This window comes from Lactuca saligna, chromosome 7 (assembly GCF_052625555.1).
Source record: "Lactuca saligna cultivar CGN05327 chromosome 7, ASM5262555v1, whole genome shotgun sequence".
Taxonomy (NCBI): Eukaryota; Viridiplantae; Streptophyta; class Magnoliopsida; order Asterales; family Asteraceae; genus Lactuca; species Lactuca saligna.
In genome coordinates, this window is record NC_136423.1 from 133,436,012 (window position 1) to 133,457,268 (window position 21,257).

Here is a 21,257-nt window from a genome sequence, read left to right on the forward strand (position 1 = left end):
TCAGATCCATAATCACCATAAAACAACAGATTTGACCAAATATATCAGATTTTCATCATCTCTGAAGTCAGGTGATGTTTTTGTTTCTCCGAAGAGGTTTGATGGTAGTGGTTTTGACGGAAGGAAAAGATCCATATCTTTAGATGAAAAAAAACAACCAAATTTCTTAGGTCTGAGATGAAGAGCACAAAACCAAATGTGCAACCTGAAGAACATGTCAAAAGATCTCGTTTGAACTCTTTCAATATTGTCGCACCTCGCAGATCTGGACATCGGTGGTGATAGAAATCATAACTCTGGACCGGAGCTTGCAGATCTAGACAACGATACGGAAGATCTAGTGTTCAGTGACAAAAAGTGTTAGATTTGAAGGTGCAGGCAAAACTGATGGCAGATCAGTAAGTGGAGGTTCTAGATCTGACCACATCTCGAAAAATCTACTCTAGGAACACAATCAGATATGAGAAAAAAATCACTAGAATCATTCAGATCTGGTTAGATCTTAGCAAAAAACTCAAAAAAAAAAGTCACCGGAATTATGTTGTCGGAAATGACAGGCGGTGGATGGTAGATCTGAAGCAGAAACACCTCGATGATGTTTTTTGTTTTGGTTCCAGATGTGAAGAGAAAAAAAACATGATTGACTTGACATTCCGACGAAGCTTAAGCGGTCGGCTACGGTGGTGCCGGCGGTGGTAGATGGTGGTGGTAATAAGGAATGAGTGTTGTTCAAAAATGGTGGGAGAGTTTGAAAGAATTTATCATTTGAAAAGATAGATTTGATTTAATGGTTCGTACGGTTCTTAATCTTTTTTGGTTCTTATTTGAACATTTACCTATATATATATATATATATATATATATATATATATATATATATATATATATATATATATATATATATATATATATATATATATATATATATATAGGAGTAGGATCAAATGAGAACACCTAAAAGGTTGAGAACGTGAGAACATCTCATCCATCTATTATCTTAGATCTAAGGCTATAATTAAATAAATTTTTTTTATTATTAAAATGTATAAATTCAATTAATTTGAATTAAAAATAAGAAAAGGGTATCATGGTAATTAATCATTCCCTTATTTTAAACAACTCATAAAATCTCTCAATCTCTCTCTGTATAAACCTACGACTTCTTCATTCACTCCCCATTTTCGACTTCATCTTTCTCTTTATACCTAGGGCAAGCCTCCCTCATCTGTACATTAGTCTCAATAGATCCGTCTAAATCAGACCTTCCTGGTGGTTATTCTTGGCAGCGAATGAAGAACAGCAGAGGGAAAGAAGGAGAGTTCGGTGGTGGCAGATTGATCGCCAAGAGGAGGGGAAAAAGGACCACCGGTTCTCGGTTCGATTAAAGAAAGGAGGATGGAAGCAACAGAAGGAGCATAAATTAATCAAATTAAACATGATCAGGCTATAGTGGGTTTGGTCGATCGGGAATCAACAAGACACACACACACACACGCATTTTCATTATATGTCGATCGTGGGGGTGAACACGACAGATCCTGAGAGAAAGTAGATGTAGTGGGTTATTAGACAGAATTAGAAGATGCGGGAACTCTTTCATATACTGAAGCACATAAAGCAGGCACATAAGGCATCACTCCTAGATCCTTAGTCCTATTCTAGCATGATGTTCTATAGAAACTGATAATCATAAATAAACTTGTATGGGTACATTGGGGAATACTTACTTGAGCTCGGCCGGTCGCACACATCATACACTTCGTTCTTTCTTAAAACCCTTTACTCAGCCTTTTAGAAAACATTTTCTCTTTCCAAAATCTTTTAATCCCTTGATTTGAGTTCAAACACCCCCGAAGGTGTGTCCGAACCCCTCAAACCAGGGCTCTGATACCAACTTGTAACACCTCAAAATACGAGCCAAAAATTTCATTTTTAAAAACATATTTTTAGCAAAACATTCGAATTAAAACATTTACTGATCATAGTATTTGAATAAGATATCACATGTCTGGAAAACATTTCAATAAACATAATAATGTCAGAGTACAAATCCCCAGGAAGTTCTCATGATGCGGAATACGAAGCATGTGTGTGATGGGCCGCTACCGCGCCAACTCCTTCCCCTTCAAAGAAGAGGTACCTGAAACCAAAACTGAAAACTGTAAGCATGAAGCTTAGTGAGTTCCCCCAACCTACCACATACCATACAATCACATAACATGCATATATCGTAAGGCATAACTGGGTGCCCGACCTACCCCTTCGGTCCTCTCGACCGGATACTGTCTAGCATAACTGGGAGCTTGCCTCCCCTTCGGTCCTCTCGACCGGATACTGACTAGCATATCTGGGTGCTGGTCTCCCCCTTCGGTCCTCTCGACCGGATACTGGGGACTATTTCACCCCTACTACTACCACATAACACATATATCTCGTAATCTATCTAGCATGGCTGGGCATGACTGCCCCTTCGGCCCTATCAACCGGTAATCTGGGGACTATCTCCCCCCTACTGTCACTAGCACATAGCAGCATATCATAATAGAACATAAACATATCATAGGTAGTAGCACCCTTAGATGAATATCACAGAGACAATCATCCATGATACAACTCCTACTGGTGGGCCAACATTGTGGCCGTAGACCCACTGCTACTTGAAGGTAACTCACCTCGTAGTAGTTGCTGATCTATGTGGGAATAGTCTGTCTGCTGCTGCTGCTGCTGCTCCGGAAATCCTCCGGCTGTAATTCCCACCAAACACTTAGTCAAATACTGCTAACCGCCCTCAGGGTAAATTGCCCATCTACCCTTAACAAGTCATGAGTCAAGTCACAGTCAACTGCCAGTTGACCAGACTCGCCGAGTTGGCTTGTCGACTCGCCGAGTCCCTTTCTCTATACCCAAGTCTAATATTCCTTCATCATACTTGCTGAATTGTATGAACAACTCGCCGAGTTCGCCTTCATCCGAAGAACACTCTAAGCTGTGACTCGGCGAGTTGTATGAACAACTCGTCCAGTTGTTCTTGAGACAAGAAGATTGCCATGAACTCGCCGAGTCATGGCATTGACTTGACGAGTTACTTCATGAGTGATTCTAGCTTCCAACTCACTGAGTCATACCCTATGACTCACTACTCTAACTCGCAGACAAAAAAGGGAACAACCCTGGGACTCGCGACCCGACTCGCCGAGTCAGATGACTAGTTCTAGCAGATACTCAACCTATTACGAATTCTACTTCATGCACAAGCTTGGAAAAGGTTCAAGGAGAGCTCAAAAGGTGCTCTAATGGGGTTTTAAGCATGCAAACAGAATAGAGTAGAGATATACCTCAGAGAACTCTGAAATAGCACCAAGATATCTGGTCTCCTTCTCCTCTTCTTGCTCCACTCTCCTTCTTCTCCCAAAAACTTCAAGGAATCACTCTAATCACTTCAATTTCACAAGAAACGAGTTAGGGTTTGATGTAGGGCGCTCTGAGGGTGAAAGGGGGCGAGCTTGGGTCGCACAAGCTAGCTTAAATAGGGGGCAAACCCTTGGAATTAGGGTTTCATCAAACAGAGATGACTCGCCGAGTCCAGGATATGGACTCGCAGACTCGCCAACTTAAGCGTGCCTCCGGACTGCATCCCTACTCGGCGAGTTGGACCTACAACTCGCTGAGTCCAATGCTAAAATGACAATTACTTTGATAAATTTTTACGTACCAGGAACCAGGTGCTACATGGCAGGTAAAAAAAATCAGAAAATGAAGATAATACTCACCCAAGCTTTAGTGTAGGTCTCAATGAAGATTCAGATCAAACTTAAAGTAAAAAATACAATGAATCTTCACCAAAAAAACACTTACAAAGAAACAAATCAAAGAAAACCATCAGAGGGTTGTGATCAGGTTAGCAAACAAAAATATTCTTAGTCCAAATCTAATCTCTTTAGAAATTCCTACAGAAGTAGGACCATCAAAGCATGATTTGGATGTATAAAAAGAGAATAAGTCTGCTGATGCTTTCAAATCACCTTACAAATGCAGGATAATAGACACAAAACCTAAGCTCACACATGAGGAGAGTATTGTCTTTGAGTGGTTGTTCAACTTGCAAGGAAATACATTACAAGTAACTTTATTTTATAGACATATTCATATATGATTATTATATAAATAATAATGTATGACATTTTGATTATATATTTGTAGAGATGTGGTTGTCATGAAAAAATATTTCCAGGTAACTAAAAGAGCAATTATGGAAAGTCTCTATGGAAATACAAAGATTTTTGTTGAAGTTTTAGACACTTGGGGTGATTTACTTAATTGTTGGAAATATTTTTACATGATTGTCACTTGAAATAAGTTAATATTGACTTATATTTTCTAACAAACATTATCAGAATATTTTAGGTTGGAAAGATCCTGAAGATTCAACAAGTGTCTAAAGAATAAGATTTTAGAACACTTGAAGTGAACATGGAGCACTTATTGTTGACATGGAGCGCTTACAGCTAACATGGAGCACTTGATAAACATGGATCACTTGGAGAAAGCAATTTGGATAATCAAGATCTCAAATTCCACATCTAGATAATATGTGGAGTATCAAGATGTTGATGGATCAACATGAAGAATTGGTGGCTCAACTCAAGTCAATGGATCAACATGATCACATTGATGTCTCGAGAAGACTGCACATGGCACATCATGTACCATGGAGGCATGTCCAAATGCTCAAAGGCACATGAATTTCATCCATGGTCCATCATGAACAAGCAGTTGTACACCTTCAAGTCCAAGATACATTCCAACATTTAAGAAACAACTCAACTTGATGAATGACATTTATGGAAGTTGTTAACATCTAAGAAGACAATTGAGCAACATGATGCTTATGTTGCTTATCACATTTTCAATGTTAATCAAGAAGGCCCAAGAATTATGAACATTCATAACTTGGATGGAACCCTAACAGGATACTAACAGAACTGGAATATCCAATCTATTCTCCGTTAAGTAAGGCAAAGGTGTGAATTGATGACTAAGTCATGATGATGTGTAAATACCTGATTGGTCAAGCCATGTCATGGGATTTTCCAAAGCTTATAAATAGGACTATTGGGCTCCATTATAAAGTTTCTCTTCCTTGCTCAACTCTGATCATTCTGCACAATTGTTATTTAGACTAGTTTTCAGAGAGCCACTTGAGACTTTTAGTGTGTTTTACAGCCAAACACTTGTAACTGAATCATTATGAATATGAGACATTTTGAAAAACTGATCTTGAAAATACAAAAATGTTTTTATCATTAACTTGGTGATTCACAACTCTTTATTTTCCGCATTACTTACCACTTGACGATTCTAAAACTCAATTTTAGTATTTTCAACACTTGAACTCTTCTAGTCTAAGGTTTACTGAATATCTCTCATCTCTTCAGTTTGTATCTGCGTTCGAGTGATCAACTTTGACGTGTAGAAAATTTTTCAATTTTTTTTTCAAGTTTCAAAATAGTATCACTTGTTCTCTATGGAAAGTGTGAATTAAAATGAAAATGTTTTCGATTCAGTTTCAGTTGCAAACATTCTTGGAGTAGGAAATCTTGCACCTACCCTTATGCCTAGTGAATACACTTCATGGGCAGATCGTATCAAGTACTACTTTGAAGGTAATGACTCTGAAATCTAGACCTTCATTTATACTCAGAAACACACTACATAATTTTTGAAGGACATCAGAGTTTCTGAAGCCAATTTCTCTCTTGAAACCTCCAAAGTTATCTCTGGATCTATTTCCTTTTCTGCTCAACTTCGTGAGAGGAAAATCAAGAAGTTTGAGGCTAAGGTAATGTAAGAGCTTATATCTATAATTCCTTGTGACATCTCTGAGCAACTTCCTAATGATGATAAGAGTTCAGCCTTTAACATCTGGAGTGCACTCAAGAAACAATTCAAGGGGACTGACAAGATTCTTGCAAATAGGAAGAAAGCCGTATTGATAGATATACACAACTTCGAGATGTTAACTCATGAAACTCTCTTTGATAAATATTCTAGGTACAACATTGTCATCAACATGGTGAAAATGCTCAAAGGTGAAAGATCACAAGAGAATTTCAATCTGAAATTCTTGAACAGTCTATCTCCAAAATGGGATACAGTGCAAATGATCATACTGCAAACTACAACCAACTTAGACACCATGTCTTTGTTTGATCTGTATGCTAAAATGTAACAACATGAGCCAATAGTCAACAAACTAGCTCAAGTAACTCCTTTTGATAATCAAGGACTTACCTTGGGAAATTCAGCACCCATGGAAAATTATTCTCAAAACTTGATGGCACATCATAATTCAATTGCAAACCACTTGGTGATCAGTTTGCCAACCAAGGATATTGAGCAAATCCTTATCAAAGTTCGAGTATGGCTTAACAGTACAATCAAAATGCCTACATTCCAACTCAAAAACCTCTTCAGATAGAAAATTGGTACATGAAAAATAATCAAGCTTTCAGTGGAACTATAATGGAATCTTCTCAAATCAATGAGGAAAAGGGGTATGAAGAATATCTAGAACTCCTAACCAAGTTCAATCCAAAGTTCAAGAAGTATGTGAACAAGCCAACAGGGAACTTCAGAGCACAAACTTATGAGCAATCCCAACACTACCATAAGAACTCTGGAAACTACCAAGGAGGAAGCAACAGTCAAGAAAGATTCAACTCATAGAATTTAAATTCCGAAAGTTACAAATCTCAGAGGACGAACAGAAGGGTTCAAGATAACAAGTCAAAGTCCTATGATGATAATGAAGTAATTAGGTGCCACAACTGTCAAGGTGAAAATCATTTTGCCAAGGATTGAAAAATGAAAACCAAAATGGTTAAAGATGGTGCATATTACCTTCAAAAGGTGGAGCAGATCAAGAAGTAGTCAAAAGAAAAAGCTTTCAAGGTCATGGAAACTCTAAATGTGGAAGTCTAGGAAACATATGATGAAGTGGATAAAGTAGAAGAAACAGAAGCCTACAAGAACTACTTCTGCTTCATTTTTTATGATGACAAAGAGCCTTCTCCTCTACATCAACAAGTTATTGAGAAGGTACATTTCATGCTTTGTGATAATCATTTAACTATTAAGCCTTTTATTAATTCCATTAACCATATTATGAAATAATCAAAGAATATGTCACGAACGCTGAATATCATATCAGTTACTAAAAAATATGAACTGACCGACACACCCAGTTCAGACTTGAAGAATTAAGATCTAATATGACAAGTTAGAGAATGACCTTGCAATCAAAACTAACGCACATCTTACGTCTGTTGAACAATATGAAATTGTATTGAATCAACGTGACATTATTGCAAAAGACAATCGTGAGATGTACGCCCAAATCAATACAAAAATCAATAGTTATCGGGCATCCAAAACCCTTCTTGAACATAAATCACATGCCATTCTTAAGGGACCAAAACCATCATGGACTAATTATGGTATTGGTTATGATGAAATGAACAAGTAAATCAAGGGTCTCAATACTCAACCAGAGTTGTTAGCATGTGATTCAAGTCTCTTCACTGGAGACAATGAGGATGATGAAGAGGTGGTAAATTGTAGTCCTCATGTAATTACCACTTCATTCTCAAGAATCCCATTAGAAGTCACATCATCCCATGATCTTCCCGGCTTGGACACTAAGTCTGAATCTCCAGTAGAATTTTATCTTGAATGTCCTACCATGGAAAGTTTCAATTCAAAAGACTCAACCCATTAAATTCTAGTGATAAACAGCCCAAATCATACGAGCTAATAGGATATTCCAAGACAGAAGCCATTAAATTCCTCAGTCAAGAAACATTTCCATATCTTAATGCTTCTGTCTCTGGAAAAAATGACTTAGGATGTAAATACTCTAAGAAAAAAAGACTAGGAAGTCTCCAATTCAAGTTAACAAGGATGAAACCTTGAAGACTGTGAGTAATGAGAAAACTATTGTTGAAATACTCAAGAGACCTTTTGTTCCAACAAAAATCACTTCACTCAGTCCTAAACAACAAGAGAGAATTGTAAATCCAACTAATGTCTCTAAAGAAAAGTGAAAAGAGAAAATTAATGATTCTAAAGAACAAGGTCCAACTATAGTCCATTCTTCAAAACCTGAAGTGGTTAAGACTACAAAAAGTGACATGGATAGGAATACAAGTGGCGTACCAAAGGCTAAGCCAAACGAAGGGAAGACCATACATACCAGTCCTCCCAAAACTTGAAAGGCCCAAAGAACCTCTCCTTCAAATCGTGATTTCTCAAACTCTAGATTTCCAAACCAAACTGGAATTCACTATTAGAATAGTTTCGGACCTAAAAATCTTCTTGATTTGTCTGAAATGATGAGACCAAGACCTGTTTAAACCAACCCTTTCATGTATCAGAATATTAATTACCCTATGAATTATATTCTTGTTCCGTATTGTGGTTTTTCTACATCCATAGAGGGAATCACATGTTTGGGGGAAACTCTAGGTTTCCAATGGTCAATCAGTTTGGGGGAAATAACCAGTTTCCCATGTTTGATCAATTTGGAATGCCTGTGAACTTTGGATTTCCTTCTCTGGGAATTTCTACTCATTTCACCAACCCACCTTTTTTCCCACAAACCAAACCTCAAAAGAAGGTCTCTAAGAAATCTAAAACCAAGGTCAATACAAACCAAGCAAATCACATATAGGTCAATGCAAAAGAAGAAAATACTTTACCAACTCCAACAAGTCCGAAGATAGCTAACACTCAAGGACCCAAACAAACATGGGTACCTAAACCTTCTCTCTAAATGCAGGCTTTTATGTTGAATTACCACAAGATGATACATGCTACATTGACAATGGATGCTCTAGGCACATGACCGGGCACAAAAGATATCTCAGATATTTCAACATCACAATGCCATGTCAGTATGTTACTTTTGGAAACAACATGAATGGAGAAGCTATTAGACATGGAAACATATCAAATAGGAACTTTACCGTTAAGCGTGTATCATATGTAGATGGTCTTAAACATAACCTTATTAGTGTTGCACAACTATGTGACAATGATCATGAGGTTTTCTTCACCAAAATCAAAAGTTTGATTATAGATACCAACAAGAACATCCTTGTTGATTCCCCACAAAATGGGAACATGTATCCCAATGATATTGAACTAATTGAGGGAATCCTAAATATCTATCTTCTTTCCAAAGCTTCTTCTAACATTAGTTCATTGTGGCATAGAAGGCTCATTCACCTCAACTTTGGTTATATCAACAAACTCATTGGAAAGGATCTTGTGAGAGGAATACCATTGTCAAAACTTGACAATGATATACTTTGTGCTGCCTGTAAACAAGGAAAATTTTCCAAATCTCCTCACAAAATTATAACATAACATAATATATCTGAACCTCTTCAGCTTATACATTTCGATCTGTGTGGCCCCACTATAGTTCCTAGCTTAAGTGGTAAGAAATATATACTTGTGATTGTTGATGACTATACCAAATTCACTTGGGTGTACTTTCTGCCAAACAAATCTGAAAATACTAATGAGCTAATTAACTTCATTCGCTGGATAGAAGTTAGGGTAGGCAAGCCACTTAGAAGACTGAGAAGTGAAAATGGTGGGGAATTCAAGAACAACACCTTAGATATATTTCTTGTATCCAAAGGCATCGAGCATAATTTTCTGCACCTTACCCTCCACAACAGAATGGTGTAGTTGAAAGAAAAAATTGGACACTATCTAAAGTTGCTCGATCAATGTTGATCTTTGCAAACCTACCATAGTACTTATGGGCCGAAGCCACTGCTGCAACTTGTTTCACTCAAAACAGATTTCTAATCAACAACAAGCTTGGCATCACTCCCTATGTAGCAATGAACAAGAGGAAGCCCAACGTCAAATTCTTTCACCTCTTTGGCTTTCGTTGCTATATCAAGAACAACATGGATAAACTAGGAAAATTCACACTCAAAGGTTGATGAAGGTATCTTTTTTGGATATTGCCTTCATGTTGCAGCTTATAGAGTTCTAAATAAGAGAACTAAGGTGATAGAGGAAAGAAGTCAAGTCACAATCGATGAAAGTTATGTGAGGGTTCTGGATCCAAAACACTTTGGTCATCAAATTGTAGTACCTTTTGATAAAAAAAAAACAGTCATCACCTGCTAATGCTTCTACTCTAGTCCATTCTATTGAAGTAGATTTTGAATTCCTCTTTCCAACTCAACCCTCTTCCCTTGAATCAGAAAAGCTCATAAAAACAGCTTCTCTTGATGTCTCTCAACCTCATCAACCATCAAAAAGCTCTAGTTGCACCAAAGCTCAGGTTGTGGGGGAACCATCTTCCCATGATTCTATCCCTAAAACTCCTTTAGAATCTTTTGACCCATCGACCCCAACCTCCCATCATCAATCTGGACCGGTCATTACACCAGTCATTGCATCTTTTGAGGGGGGACCGCCATTGTATGGTTCCATTCTTCAAGGTACTTTACAATCCTCCAAACCATCCAGTCCATTGTTTAAGGGAGAACCCTACTCGACTGGTTCCAATCCTTCAAGTACATTAACATCTACTACATCTGTTGAATTCAAGCATGCAACAATTGAGAGGGAACCGCATGTTTCAGGTAGTTCTGGACTCCTTCAAGACGATCTTTTTGAAGGAACATTCACTTCTGACTACCCTCCTCTTCCAAGAGAAAAGTATGACGTAGTTTGTAGTCCACAAATCCTTAAGGAAGCTCACCTCACAAAATACACAAAGGATCATCCAGCCGATCAAATCATAGGTGATCTTGATTCTGGAGTATTAACTCATTCAGAAACCAAGAATGAATTCTTACATGCAAGCTTTCTATACATGATAGAGCCTAGAGGAATCAAAGAGGCTCTACAGCATGTAGATTGGGTAAAAGCAATCCAAGAAGAGTTAGTTGAATTTAAGCGCAAAAACATGTAGGACTTACTAGCAACACTTGTAGGAGTATCAGTTGTTAGTTCAAGATGGGTCTACATGAACAAAAGTGATGAAGTGGAGTCATCATCAGGAACAAAGCCAAACTGGTTATCAAAGGCTACTAAACGTTTTCACCTATTGCAAGAATAGAAGCCATTAAGTTTTTCTTGGCATTTGTTGGACACAAAAATTTTAAGGTTTACCAAATGGATGTGCAATGTGCATTTTTGAGTAGGGAAATTGATAGGGATGTCTATGTTCCCCAACCATTGCTATAAGCTTCAAAAGGTTGTCTATGGATTTAAGAAAGCCCCAAGATCATGGTATGGAACACTGTCCCAAATTTTGGAAGACTCCAATTTTCTTATAGGTTCTATCCATCCCACCCTCTTTAGGAAAAACCACAACAACCATCTGATCATTGTGTAAATCAACATCGACGACGTCATATTAAGATCAACTATTTCCTAGTGATGGGTTTGCTAAGTTGATGAAAAGAAATTTTATAATGAGTATGATGGGTGAGCTCAACTATTTCCTAGGTCTACAAGTTCTTCAATCTCTAAAATGTATCTTTATTGGTCAAGAGAAGTACATCAAAAACCTGTTGAAGAGATACTCCATGGAGAATGCATCAACCGTAAAGACACCTATGTCTACATCTTAGAAGCTTGATTGAGACCGCAATGGGAAATTTGTAGATCAAAAATACTACAGATGAATGATTCGTTCATTACTGTATGTTACAACTAGTCGAACAGACATCATGTTTTCAACATGTTTGTATGTATGCTTTCAAACCAATCCCAAGGAGTCACACCTCATGGAAGTGAAAATAATTTTCAAATATCTAAAGGGAACGGGATCTCTGGGTCTATTTTATCCTGCTAAAGGCAACTTCTATCTCCAAGCCTTTATCGAGTCAGATTATGGAGGATGTAAGCTCGACAGAAAGAGCACTTCATTTAGCTGTCAATTCTTAGGAGGCAGATTGGTCAGTTGGACTTCAAGGAAGCAAACATGTGTTTTAACCTCTACTTATGAAGTCGGGTACGTTGCTAGCATTAGTTATTATTCTCAAGTTCTTTGGATGCAAAAACAACTGAGAGATTATAGATTCAAAATGCAATATATCCCCATTTATTGTGACTCTAGAGAGTGTAATTGCAATCTCTCACAATTCAATCAACCACTCAATGACCAAGCACATTAATATCAGGTATCGCTTCCTAAAAGATAATATTCAAAAAGGTCACGTTAAGCTTCATTTTATTCTTATAGATGAAGATACTGCAAATGTGTTCATGAAAGCTTTACATGAATCCAAGTTCATACACTTTCTAGGATGACTTGGCATGCTTAATACAAATTATTTAGGCATTTGAAGTTTTTCTTTCTCAAAATTTTTAAAGAAAACTCCAAAATTATTTTATTTCTACTTTATTTTATTTTTTTCTTTATTTTACACAGAATAAAAACCCCAAAAAAATTTACGTTTATTTTTACTTTACATAAGAGAAAAACTACAAAAATATTTTATTTTCTTTCTTTTATCTTTACTTTAAACATAAGAAAATACCAAAAAGATTTTATTTTTACTTTTTTTAGGAAAATTCAAGTTGTTATCACAAATATGCAAATAAAGAAGTTTAGTTGCTCCACACTTTAATGATTTTTCAAAATACCAAATTATGTGGTTCTTCAGTACACAACTAATATTAGTACTTTAGTGACCATTAACAAGCTTCATTGTTATACTCAACTTTGAGTTGTAACATACATCAAGTACTAATATTATGTGGTATAATTTGAGGCGAACTCTAAGGTTTAGTTAAGCCAATATGTTATACTATATTTGTGGCTTCCCTGTCCTAGTGAACTCCTGACACAAAAACGCGAATTTATGTAGTTTGAGGGACATAATTTTTTTTGCTTTGTGAATATCTATATCTAATTAAAAGCGTCTTAGTTAAAACAATGCTAGTCAAGTTCCATGCTTATCTGTTTAATTTCTGCACTTTGAGTCTAATTATATATTCAATAAGTTAGAGTTCAGGAGTGGAGTCAATTTGTGACATTTAGGACTCGATAAGTATTTCCCGCGGATATATTTATACATATCCACCTAATTATAAAAGCTTGGATGGTCTAGAATAGAAATTTAAAAAAATATATATTTAGTACCAATTGTGTACAAAACCATCAAAACCACATTAACCCTTGAATCGTACTTTTGTTTTTACAAATCATCCTACGAAATTAAATAGTGATATGTATAATATTTAATGTTTATTTAATGATATTTTAGTATATTAATATTAGGTAATAAGATTTGTAGGAATACAAATGGAAAAATATTTAATTTCTCTTGAGTAAAGTATAATTGTTTTTTTTTTCTTAGCAACATAATCCAAACATAAGGGTGTAACTAATCTATATGAAAGAAAAGATTAACCACTCTTGCAATTATCGGACAACCATATCATTTTCATTTCTATAATTTTCACTCAACCAATGACAACTACTAACGTCACTAAAATTATCAATAAGACAGGCTATATTAAACGTGACAGATGATATATGCGTTTGGCACTATTAGAGATTAGGAAATCGATTATTTGATCAAAACTAAATGTCAAAATTTTACCTAAACACGTTTTACTTTAACGGGCATAAAATACATAATACAATCATAACATATTATATAACTAGAAGATAGACTTTAGCATGTAATTTTAGAACCTTTTTAGCTAGGTCCCTACCAGTGACTTGCATTTAAGGGTTTGTGCCCTTTTTCTAATATATCATTGCCGTTAAAAATACAAAAAATGTGACATGTTTATATTGAGTAAACGAATGAAGATACGCTTATACACCAAAGTCAAACCTAACATGTCTACACCACATAGTTCAACAAATAATATACAAAAGTAGTTATTTTATTTTGATCTATTAAAGGTTTTGGCCTGATTCATGAGTTACCCATAAACAATAAAATATACACAAATTATTGCCAGGTCTTTTGGATTGGAAATGGAAGAGAACATAAAATATATTTGGTGATTTGAACCTAATCTTGTTATTAATATTAAATGCATCCAAATCAATACACGCATACTATTCTATTGTATCCGCACTTTGCATCTATCGAAAGAACAATTAATTTTATTTTATTTTTCAACGGCAAAAGAGGTGATATAATATAATAATGTACACAACACAAGACTAGTACAAATGGAGAGCTTAATGGGGAACACAACAAATTACAAAAAAAACCTCAAAGGAGAGTGACACCATGCCTACCACGATCCACAGACCACGGGTCAATATTTGGGAATCCCACACTATGTTAATTTATAATGTAAAAATACTTACTATATCCATATCGGATGATATTTGTGTGGATCGTGCTATAAGTAATTAATATGACTTATTCATTTGATATTAATTAATTTTTTAGTTTTTTCTAATGTAACTAATTTATCATTATTAAGCTAAAATGTTCTATAAAATTCTTTAATACAATTAGGTGTTGTTTGTTTTTTCTGACGCAAAATGTCTGCAGTCTACGAATCACATCTGTAGACCTCTGCAGTACAAGAGATGAACCAAACGTCTGCAGTCTGAAAAAAAAAAAAAAAACAAGACTTTTTGTTTTTTTAACATCAGCGGGCTACTAAAATAAACTGAAATCAAAATAAACTGATTTTTTTAAACTTCAAAGTGATTTTTTAATATTTTTATGACTTTATTATAAATAATTAACGAATCTAGATCAACTTTTATGTATTATTATATAAAAAATAAAAATAAAAACAGTATGAATTAACGTATATATTTGATAAAAACCAACAACTTTGGTTGCAAAGTTATAACTAAACATTATAATTAATGATTGAAGAATTTGATATACAAATGGATGGAAATAAACTTTGATTTTTTCAATTAAATCCATTAAAAATGAACCATAAATATTTTCTCGAGAAAATTGACGATACTGTATTAAATAATGAATTACAAAATTTGGAAAAAAATATAAGAATATATTATGATTTTTTTTTTTTCATATTTATATAAACAACTTGAACGACTATTATTATAATAAATCTTTATTTATAAATTTATCAAAAATATATGTTTGTATCGTCGAACTTTTTTTTTTTAAGTTTTGTAATTTTTTTTTTCAAATTGTGTATCATTAATAAAGTTGGAAAAAATATAAATTAAAAAAAAATTGAAAAAAATTAAGATATATATGTTTTTTTTTTTTGCTAGAAGATATCTAAACATGTTAGAAGACTATTGTCCACATATGCGCTAAGAAGAGGGCGCGCAGACATTTTTATGTCTGCAGTTTTCAGAAAAACAAACAGTCTGCAAAGATTAATGTCTGCGCGGCGCAGAGAAAAGAGACCACGCAGATCTGTAGACAAAAAACAAACACTACATTAGTCTTTTTTACATATAGATCATCTAAAATGTCACAAAAGAATAAAAATATAGGTATAACTATGTCGAGACTTCATTTTGTAAACATAAAATACGAAAAAATTATAAGGTTATAAAAAGTTAAATATATTATGTAATAGTTGTAAAACTTATATTTTATAAATGAAATGCCATTAAATATTTAATAGAATTACTTAATTAGAATAAAAAATTAATTAAAGGGGGAGGGTTTGGTGTAAAAACATAAAAGTAAGGGTGGCACACATGTTATGTAGTGTTGTTGGTTTTGGGCTAAAAGTACTTATTAGATTGAGATGGTTTGACTAACCTAGCACGTTTAATTATCATGTCGTATTGTATCGAGCTGTTTATTTTCGTGTCAGACAGACATGTTTAAAGTTTAGACATGGTAATATGTTGTGTCGTGTTAGAGTGAAATGCAAAATATGTTGAAAGAGTAAGAGTTAAAGATGTGGAAAGATAAAAGTGAAAACGTAAAGAAGTAATAGTTTGAGAAGTGGAGGGGCGAAATTCATAATAAGTTTAGAGGATAGAAGTCACTTTAGAGAAGTGGGCGAGTAAGATTGTGAAGCATAAGATATTAATGAAAAAGTAAAAATCTAAATATAAGTATGGAGTAGGATAGCTGATTATTGGATTCGAGATTAAGAAACAACCCAACTCAAAATTTTCTTTTTGTATTTTTGTTTTGGTTTTGAGATTACCTAAAGATTAAAAGAAGTAATATATATAAAGATTTCATTTTGTATTCAAATTTTGATCCATAACCCTATCCGTTTAATTTTCATGTTGTAATGTGTCAAACCGTTTAATCACACTGATCGAAATCTCTTGTCCAAACTTGTTTATTTGAGTGAGAGAGTCTATCATGTTTCATGTCGTGTCGAGCGGTCATCCATACATAAAAATAGATTGACTATGCAATATAAGTTGAATGGTCAATAAGAAAAACAAATATGTTCAAATGGTATCGAATGGTTAGTTAAAAAAAATATGAATTAATTATTAAAAAAAACAAAAAAAACTCAGTTGTAAATGCCATCAATAATTAATTATGTTAAAAAATAGAGTTATGTATATTAAATAATGGGATAACATAGAATAAAGGGATGTAAGCTATAGTTATTTACAATAAAATAATTGGATGATATACAATGGTTGAAAGTCATGGATGATGAGCGTGGCGGCTTATTGAGCCAATTGGAGGAACTCAAGGAGATACACAGCTCAACGTCCTTCCATTAAATTTGAATCGTAAAAGAATAAGATGTATTTTTTTTTGGAAACCACAAATATTATTAATAAAAATAAAAACCCCTCACTAGTAAGTAACTATCAAGGGGAATAAGACAAGCAATACAAACATAGTATGAAAGTTATCAAATATAAAAAATCAATGATTACCACTCTACTCATGAGCAGATACCACCTTTACCCCTACATTTTACCCACATACATAGAATTGATTTGATTTGCTCTACACCATACAAAGGACTAATAAACACCTGATTGAACATCCGATCGTTACGATATTTCCATAGATTCCAAACTAGACCATAGCAAGTGGTATGGAACCTACCTTTCATTTTAGGGTTCCTCCCTCAATTTGCAGCAAATATGAGTAGTTCACCAATGCTATTGAATGACCAATTCTGTATACCGCACTAATTGAAGATTTCATCCCTCACACTTTTTGCAAACGGAAACCTTACCAAAATATGATCGACATCTTCTTCTTCATTTATGCATGCACCACACATAGTAGCTTGAGTCTCAATACCTCTAGCTCTCAGGCCCGACATGGAAGCAATCCTCTATTGAATTGCTCGCCATAAGAAACAGTTAACCTTGATTGGGACTTCCTTGCTCCATTTGATTGTGGGAATATTCTGAGTTATTCCATATTGACCACCAACTTTCCACCTTATATCACATATTTTGAAAGCTCCATCTTTATCCAAGGAGGACTCCCACGTGTCAGCTCCATTAACTAGTTGTACTGAAGATAGCTCATTCCGAAGGTTATTGACCTTTGAAGTTAGACCTGCTTCGTGAGGACCTGACAGCCAATGACCTGGAAAAAACCTTCAAAAAATCTGTCAACCACAATCCACTTTTTCCTAGAATCAAGAGCATAGAGTGAAGGATATTTGATTTTTAACGCCGTCGAACCAATCCATTTGTCTATCCAGAATAATGTATTAACACCATATTTAACCTTTAGTTTGAATATGTCATCGATTTCAACTCCTTGTTTTGTAGGTCCTTTTTTGTCGCCACAATGTTGTTCCATACCCTACTAATCTTTCTGTTAGCCATATAATTATGAGGTTTATCATATAGATTATGGATGCTTTCTAAGACCCTGCCCCATAGTACGTCTCCATCTACTTTCAAACGCCACCACCAGTTAACAATTAGGCCGATGTTTAATACCCTGATTGACCCCACACCTAACCCACCCTCTAATTTTGAAGTAATGAATTTATCCCATGAGACTTAGTGGATCTTCTTTTTGTCTTTTGTATCCCCCCACAAAAACTTTCTTCGTATTTGTTCCAATGTCTTTGTGACAGCGATGGGTGCCATGAATAAGGAAAAGAAATAAGTGGGTAAATTTCCTAGCATCGAAGTGATCAATGTCAATCTCCCACCAAATGACAAAGTCTTAGATTTCCAGGAGGGCAGTTTGGCTAAAAATTTATCAATAATCAGTTTCCAATTTTTTATAAGATTCATATTTGCACCCATAGGTACCCCAAGATACGTAAAGGGAAAGGAACCCACTTCACAGTCAAAGATGTTGGCGCAATTCAAGGTTTGATTTGCTAATGCACCTATTCCAAATACTCTTGATTAGTGAAAATTTACCTTTAATCCAGACGCAGTGTGAAAATACCTTAAGATCCGAGCCATGTTTTTGAGATTGGATCTAGACCACTCACGCACAAACAATGCATCGTCATCGTAAAACATATGAATGAGAATGGGCCCATTAATGGGTAATTAAACACTGTTAAAGGTCCCTTTATGTCTAGCCTCCATCAAAGCCGCGTTGAGTCCTTCCATTGCTATGATGAAGAGGAACACGGAAAGAGGATCACCTTGGCGAACACCTTTTGAGATCTCAAACTCATCAGTCGGAGAACCATTGATGATAACTGAGGCGCGAGAAGAATGTAAGCATCCACGAATCCAAATCCTCAATTTATTCCTAAACCCCATTTGTTCGAGAATAGAATCAAGATAAACCCAGTTTATATAGTCAAAAGCTTTTTCAAAGTCCACCTTGAAAAGCAGAATTTTCTTTTTCACTCTCTTAGCCCATGAGTGTAACTCATTGATCACCAACGGACCATCAAGAATGTTCCTACCTTCAACATATGCAGACTGGACTTCACCAATGACCTTGCATGTGACCTTTTTGAGGCGTGTAGCTAAGATCTTCGAGATAATTTTGTACATACAACAAATGAGGCTGATACGATGAATGTTGGATAGATAGGAAGGTTCCTTTACCTTGGGTACAAGTGATATGAATGACGAATTGCACCCCCTGGAAATGGTTCCAAATTTGTCGAAGTGAAAAAAAAAGTTCATTACATCGCACTTCAGAGCATCCCAATACGTTTTGATGAATTTAAACGTGAATCCATCAGGTCCAGGTGCTTTCTCACCACCACACGCCCATACAACAGCTTTCACTTCTTCAAGAGTAAATGGTGCTTCTAACTTGTTTACATCCATCATGGAGATTGATTTTAGGAACGAGCTAGTGAACTTGGGCCTTGAAACATGAGTCTTGGTGAATTTATTTTTGAAGAATCGTAGAGCTGCACCCTTGATTTCAACCACAGAAGTAGTCCATCTGTCGTTTACCATCAGCCCATTGATCTTGTTCCTTCTAGTTTTTCCATTTATATAGCCGTGAAAGAACTTAGTGTTTTCATCTCCCTCCACAGCCCATTTGACTCGAGATTTCTGTTTCAGGTCTAGTATCGCTATTTTTTCTAATTCTAGGATTCTTTGTAGTCCTTGACTGCGTGTCACGAGCTCTGTCTCAGTTAGCTGGCTAGATTCCGCCAACCTTTCGATTTGTGCAACATCATCTTTGACTCGTAGTATTTCTTGATTTTCTATATTATTTGATTGCTTCTTCCATTTTTTTTATCTCCCCTTTTAGATACCTGAGTTTAGCAGCCAAATATGAGTCTGGACTACCATACCCTACAAAACTTTCCAACGCCATATGAATTGTATTATCAAATCCAACCTTCAGAATCCACGAGTTGAATAATTTAAATGGAGGTGGCCCAAAGTCAGTGTCTTGGGATATCAAGGTTATCGAGCTGTGATTTGACAATTCACGGGTATGTGTAGTGGCCACAATTGATGGAAAGACATTAAGAAAGTTTGCACACACGAGGTACCCGTCTAATTTATTGAGTTTTGCACCTACTCTAGCCATAAATGTGAATTTCTCGCCACCCATGCTAAAGTCTCTAAGCTCCGCATCTAGAAAGAATTTGTTGAAGGCGGATGCACTCGCCGGGCAAAATATAGAGTTGAATCTTTCATCTCTCCTCCTAACTGCGTTGAAGTCACCAAATAAAATCTAGTTGCCTGGTTTTAATCTTTTAATAGAGTTCAGATTCCTAGATAAGATTTTTTGATCACCAATGTTATGTGGCCCATAAATATTAGCAAGAATCGTATCTCCATTGATGCCAATCGAAGTTCCAACGATAATGATAAACTGATTAGATTTTATTACTTCTTTTTTTTATGAAAACAGTTAATGTTCCATATTGAGACTAAACCTCCAGATCTCTCGTCTGAGTCAACACCTTCGTAATCATAATATTGATCTCCCCAACAATTAGCTATGTCTAAGTTTTCATGATGAGACAATTGTGTTTCTTAAAGACCTATGAAATTAGATTTGTGGAAATTCCGTAGTTTCCTTTTACATCCACCCCAATGCCTCTTACATTCAAGGACAAGCAATTCATTCGATACGTTGTTGCTCACCGGTAACTCCAAGAGTTTCTGCAAGGATTCCATTGCTCGGATCAAGTTGGAATCTGATTGCATCCCCAATCTCTACTGTTTTCTCGATTTCGCTTAAGTGGGAGTCTGATGTACTAGTTTCAAGTATATCCATTGATTTCAAATTGGTTGACTTCATGCTCAAGTTTAAGTCAATGCTAGTTGATGTGGGATTGTCTAGATTTAACCGAGACCCAATAGTGGTATCATCGTTTGTTTGTGTGTGGCCTAAATTAAAATGGAATGAAGGGGCTTGATTTGTGCATAAGCGCACATTATCCCACTCACGTTTATTAGGTTTAGGACTACCACCATTTGAATCACAATCAAATGTGCATTCATTTTTTTTCCTGCTAAGAAGTAAACGAGAATATAGGAGTGCCATTATTTGTTGGGAATGGCCCAAAACACCAAGGGGGACGAAATTTTCAATTGGCCCAAGGATAGGATTTTTCTTACGCCAAAAAGATGAATTAGGGTCCATAAAGGAAACGAAGGGAGCTTGAGTTAACTGTGATGCAAGGGTTGTGGCATCGGGGATTTCAATCGACTCCAATACTTTGGGAGGGGCAACGACATTAACTATAAGATCAATAGTTACGCTCGACGGTTCATAAGCGTGAATGCCACTTACCGGAGGCAGCTTCGGTTTGTCGGGATCTGGGCTTCTGTAGTTGCTTCCATTGCCATTAACACCTGAGTTTGATCAGGTCGGAATTCGCCTTCTTCCGATTCATTT

At 35.7% G+C, this 21,257-nt stretch overlaps 1 protein-coding gene across 1 annotated transcript; it reads right to left on the minus strand.

Annotated features, from left to right (window-relative positions):
- Window positions 1-18,475: 18,475 nt before the first annotated feature.
- Window positions 18,476-20,903, minus strand: LOC145007248 (uncharacterized). Its single transcript, XM_078966219.1, has 3 exons — window positions 20,501-20,903; window positions 19,657-20,059; window positions 18,476-19,556 (listed from the first exon to the last, which is right to left on the minus strand). Exons 1-3 carry the CDS (start codon window positions 20,901-20,903, stop codon window positions 18,476-18,478), a joined length of 1,887 nt encoding a protein of 628 aa, XP_078822345.1.
- Between the last annotated feature and the right edge of the window lie 354 nt (window positions 20,904-21,257).

Bases quoted from the DNA above. Each gene is read 5' to 3' on its own strand.
- LOC145007248 (XM_078966219.1), bottom strand. From the start codon at position 20,903: ATGGCACTCCTATATTCTCGTTTACTTCTTAGCAGGAAAAAAAATGAA. The intron at 20,060-20,500 runs GTGAGCAACAAC...ACTTCAACGCAG, and splicing joins AGAAACTCTTGGAGTTACCG to TTAGGAGGAGAGATGAAAGA. The intron at 19,557-19,656 runs GTATCTAAAAGG...ACAAATCGAAAG, and splicing joins TATTTGGCTGCTAAACTCAG to GTTGGCGGAATCTAGCCAGC.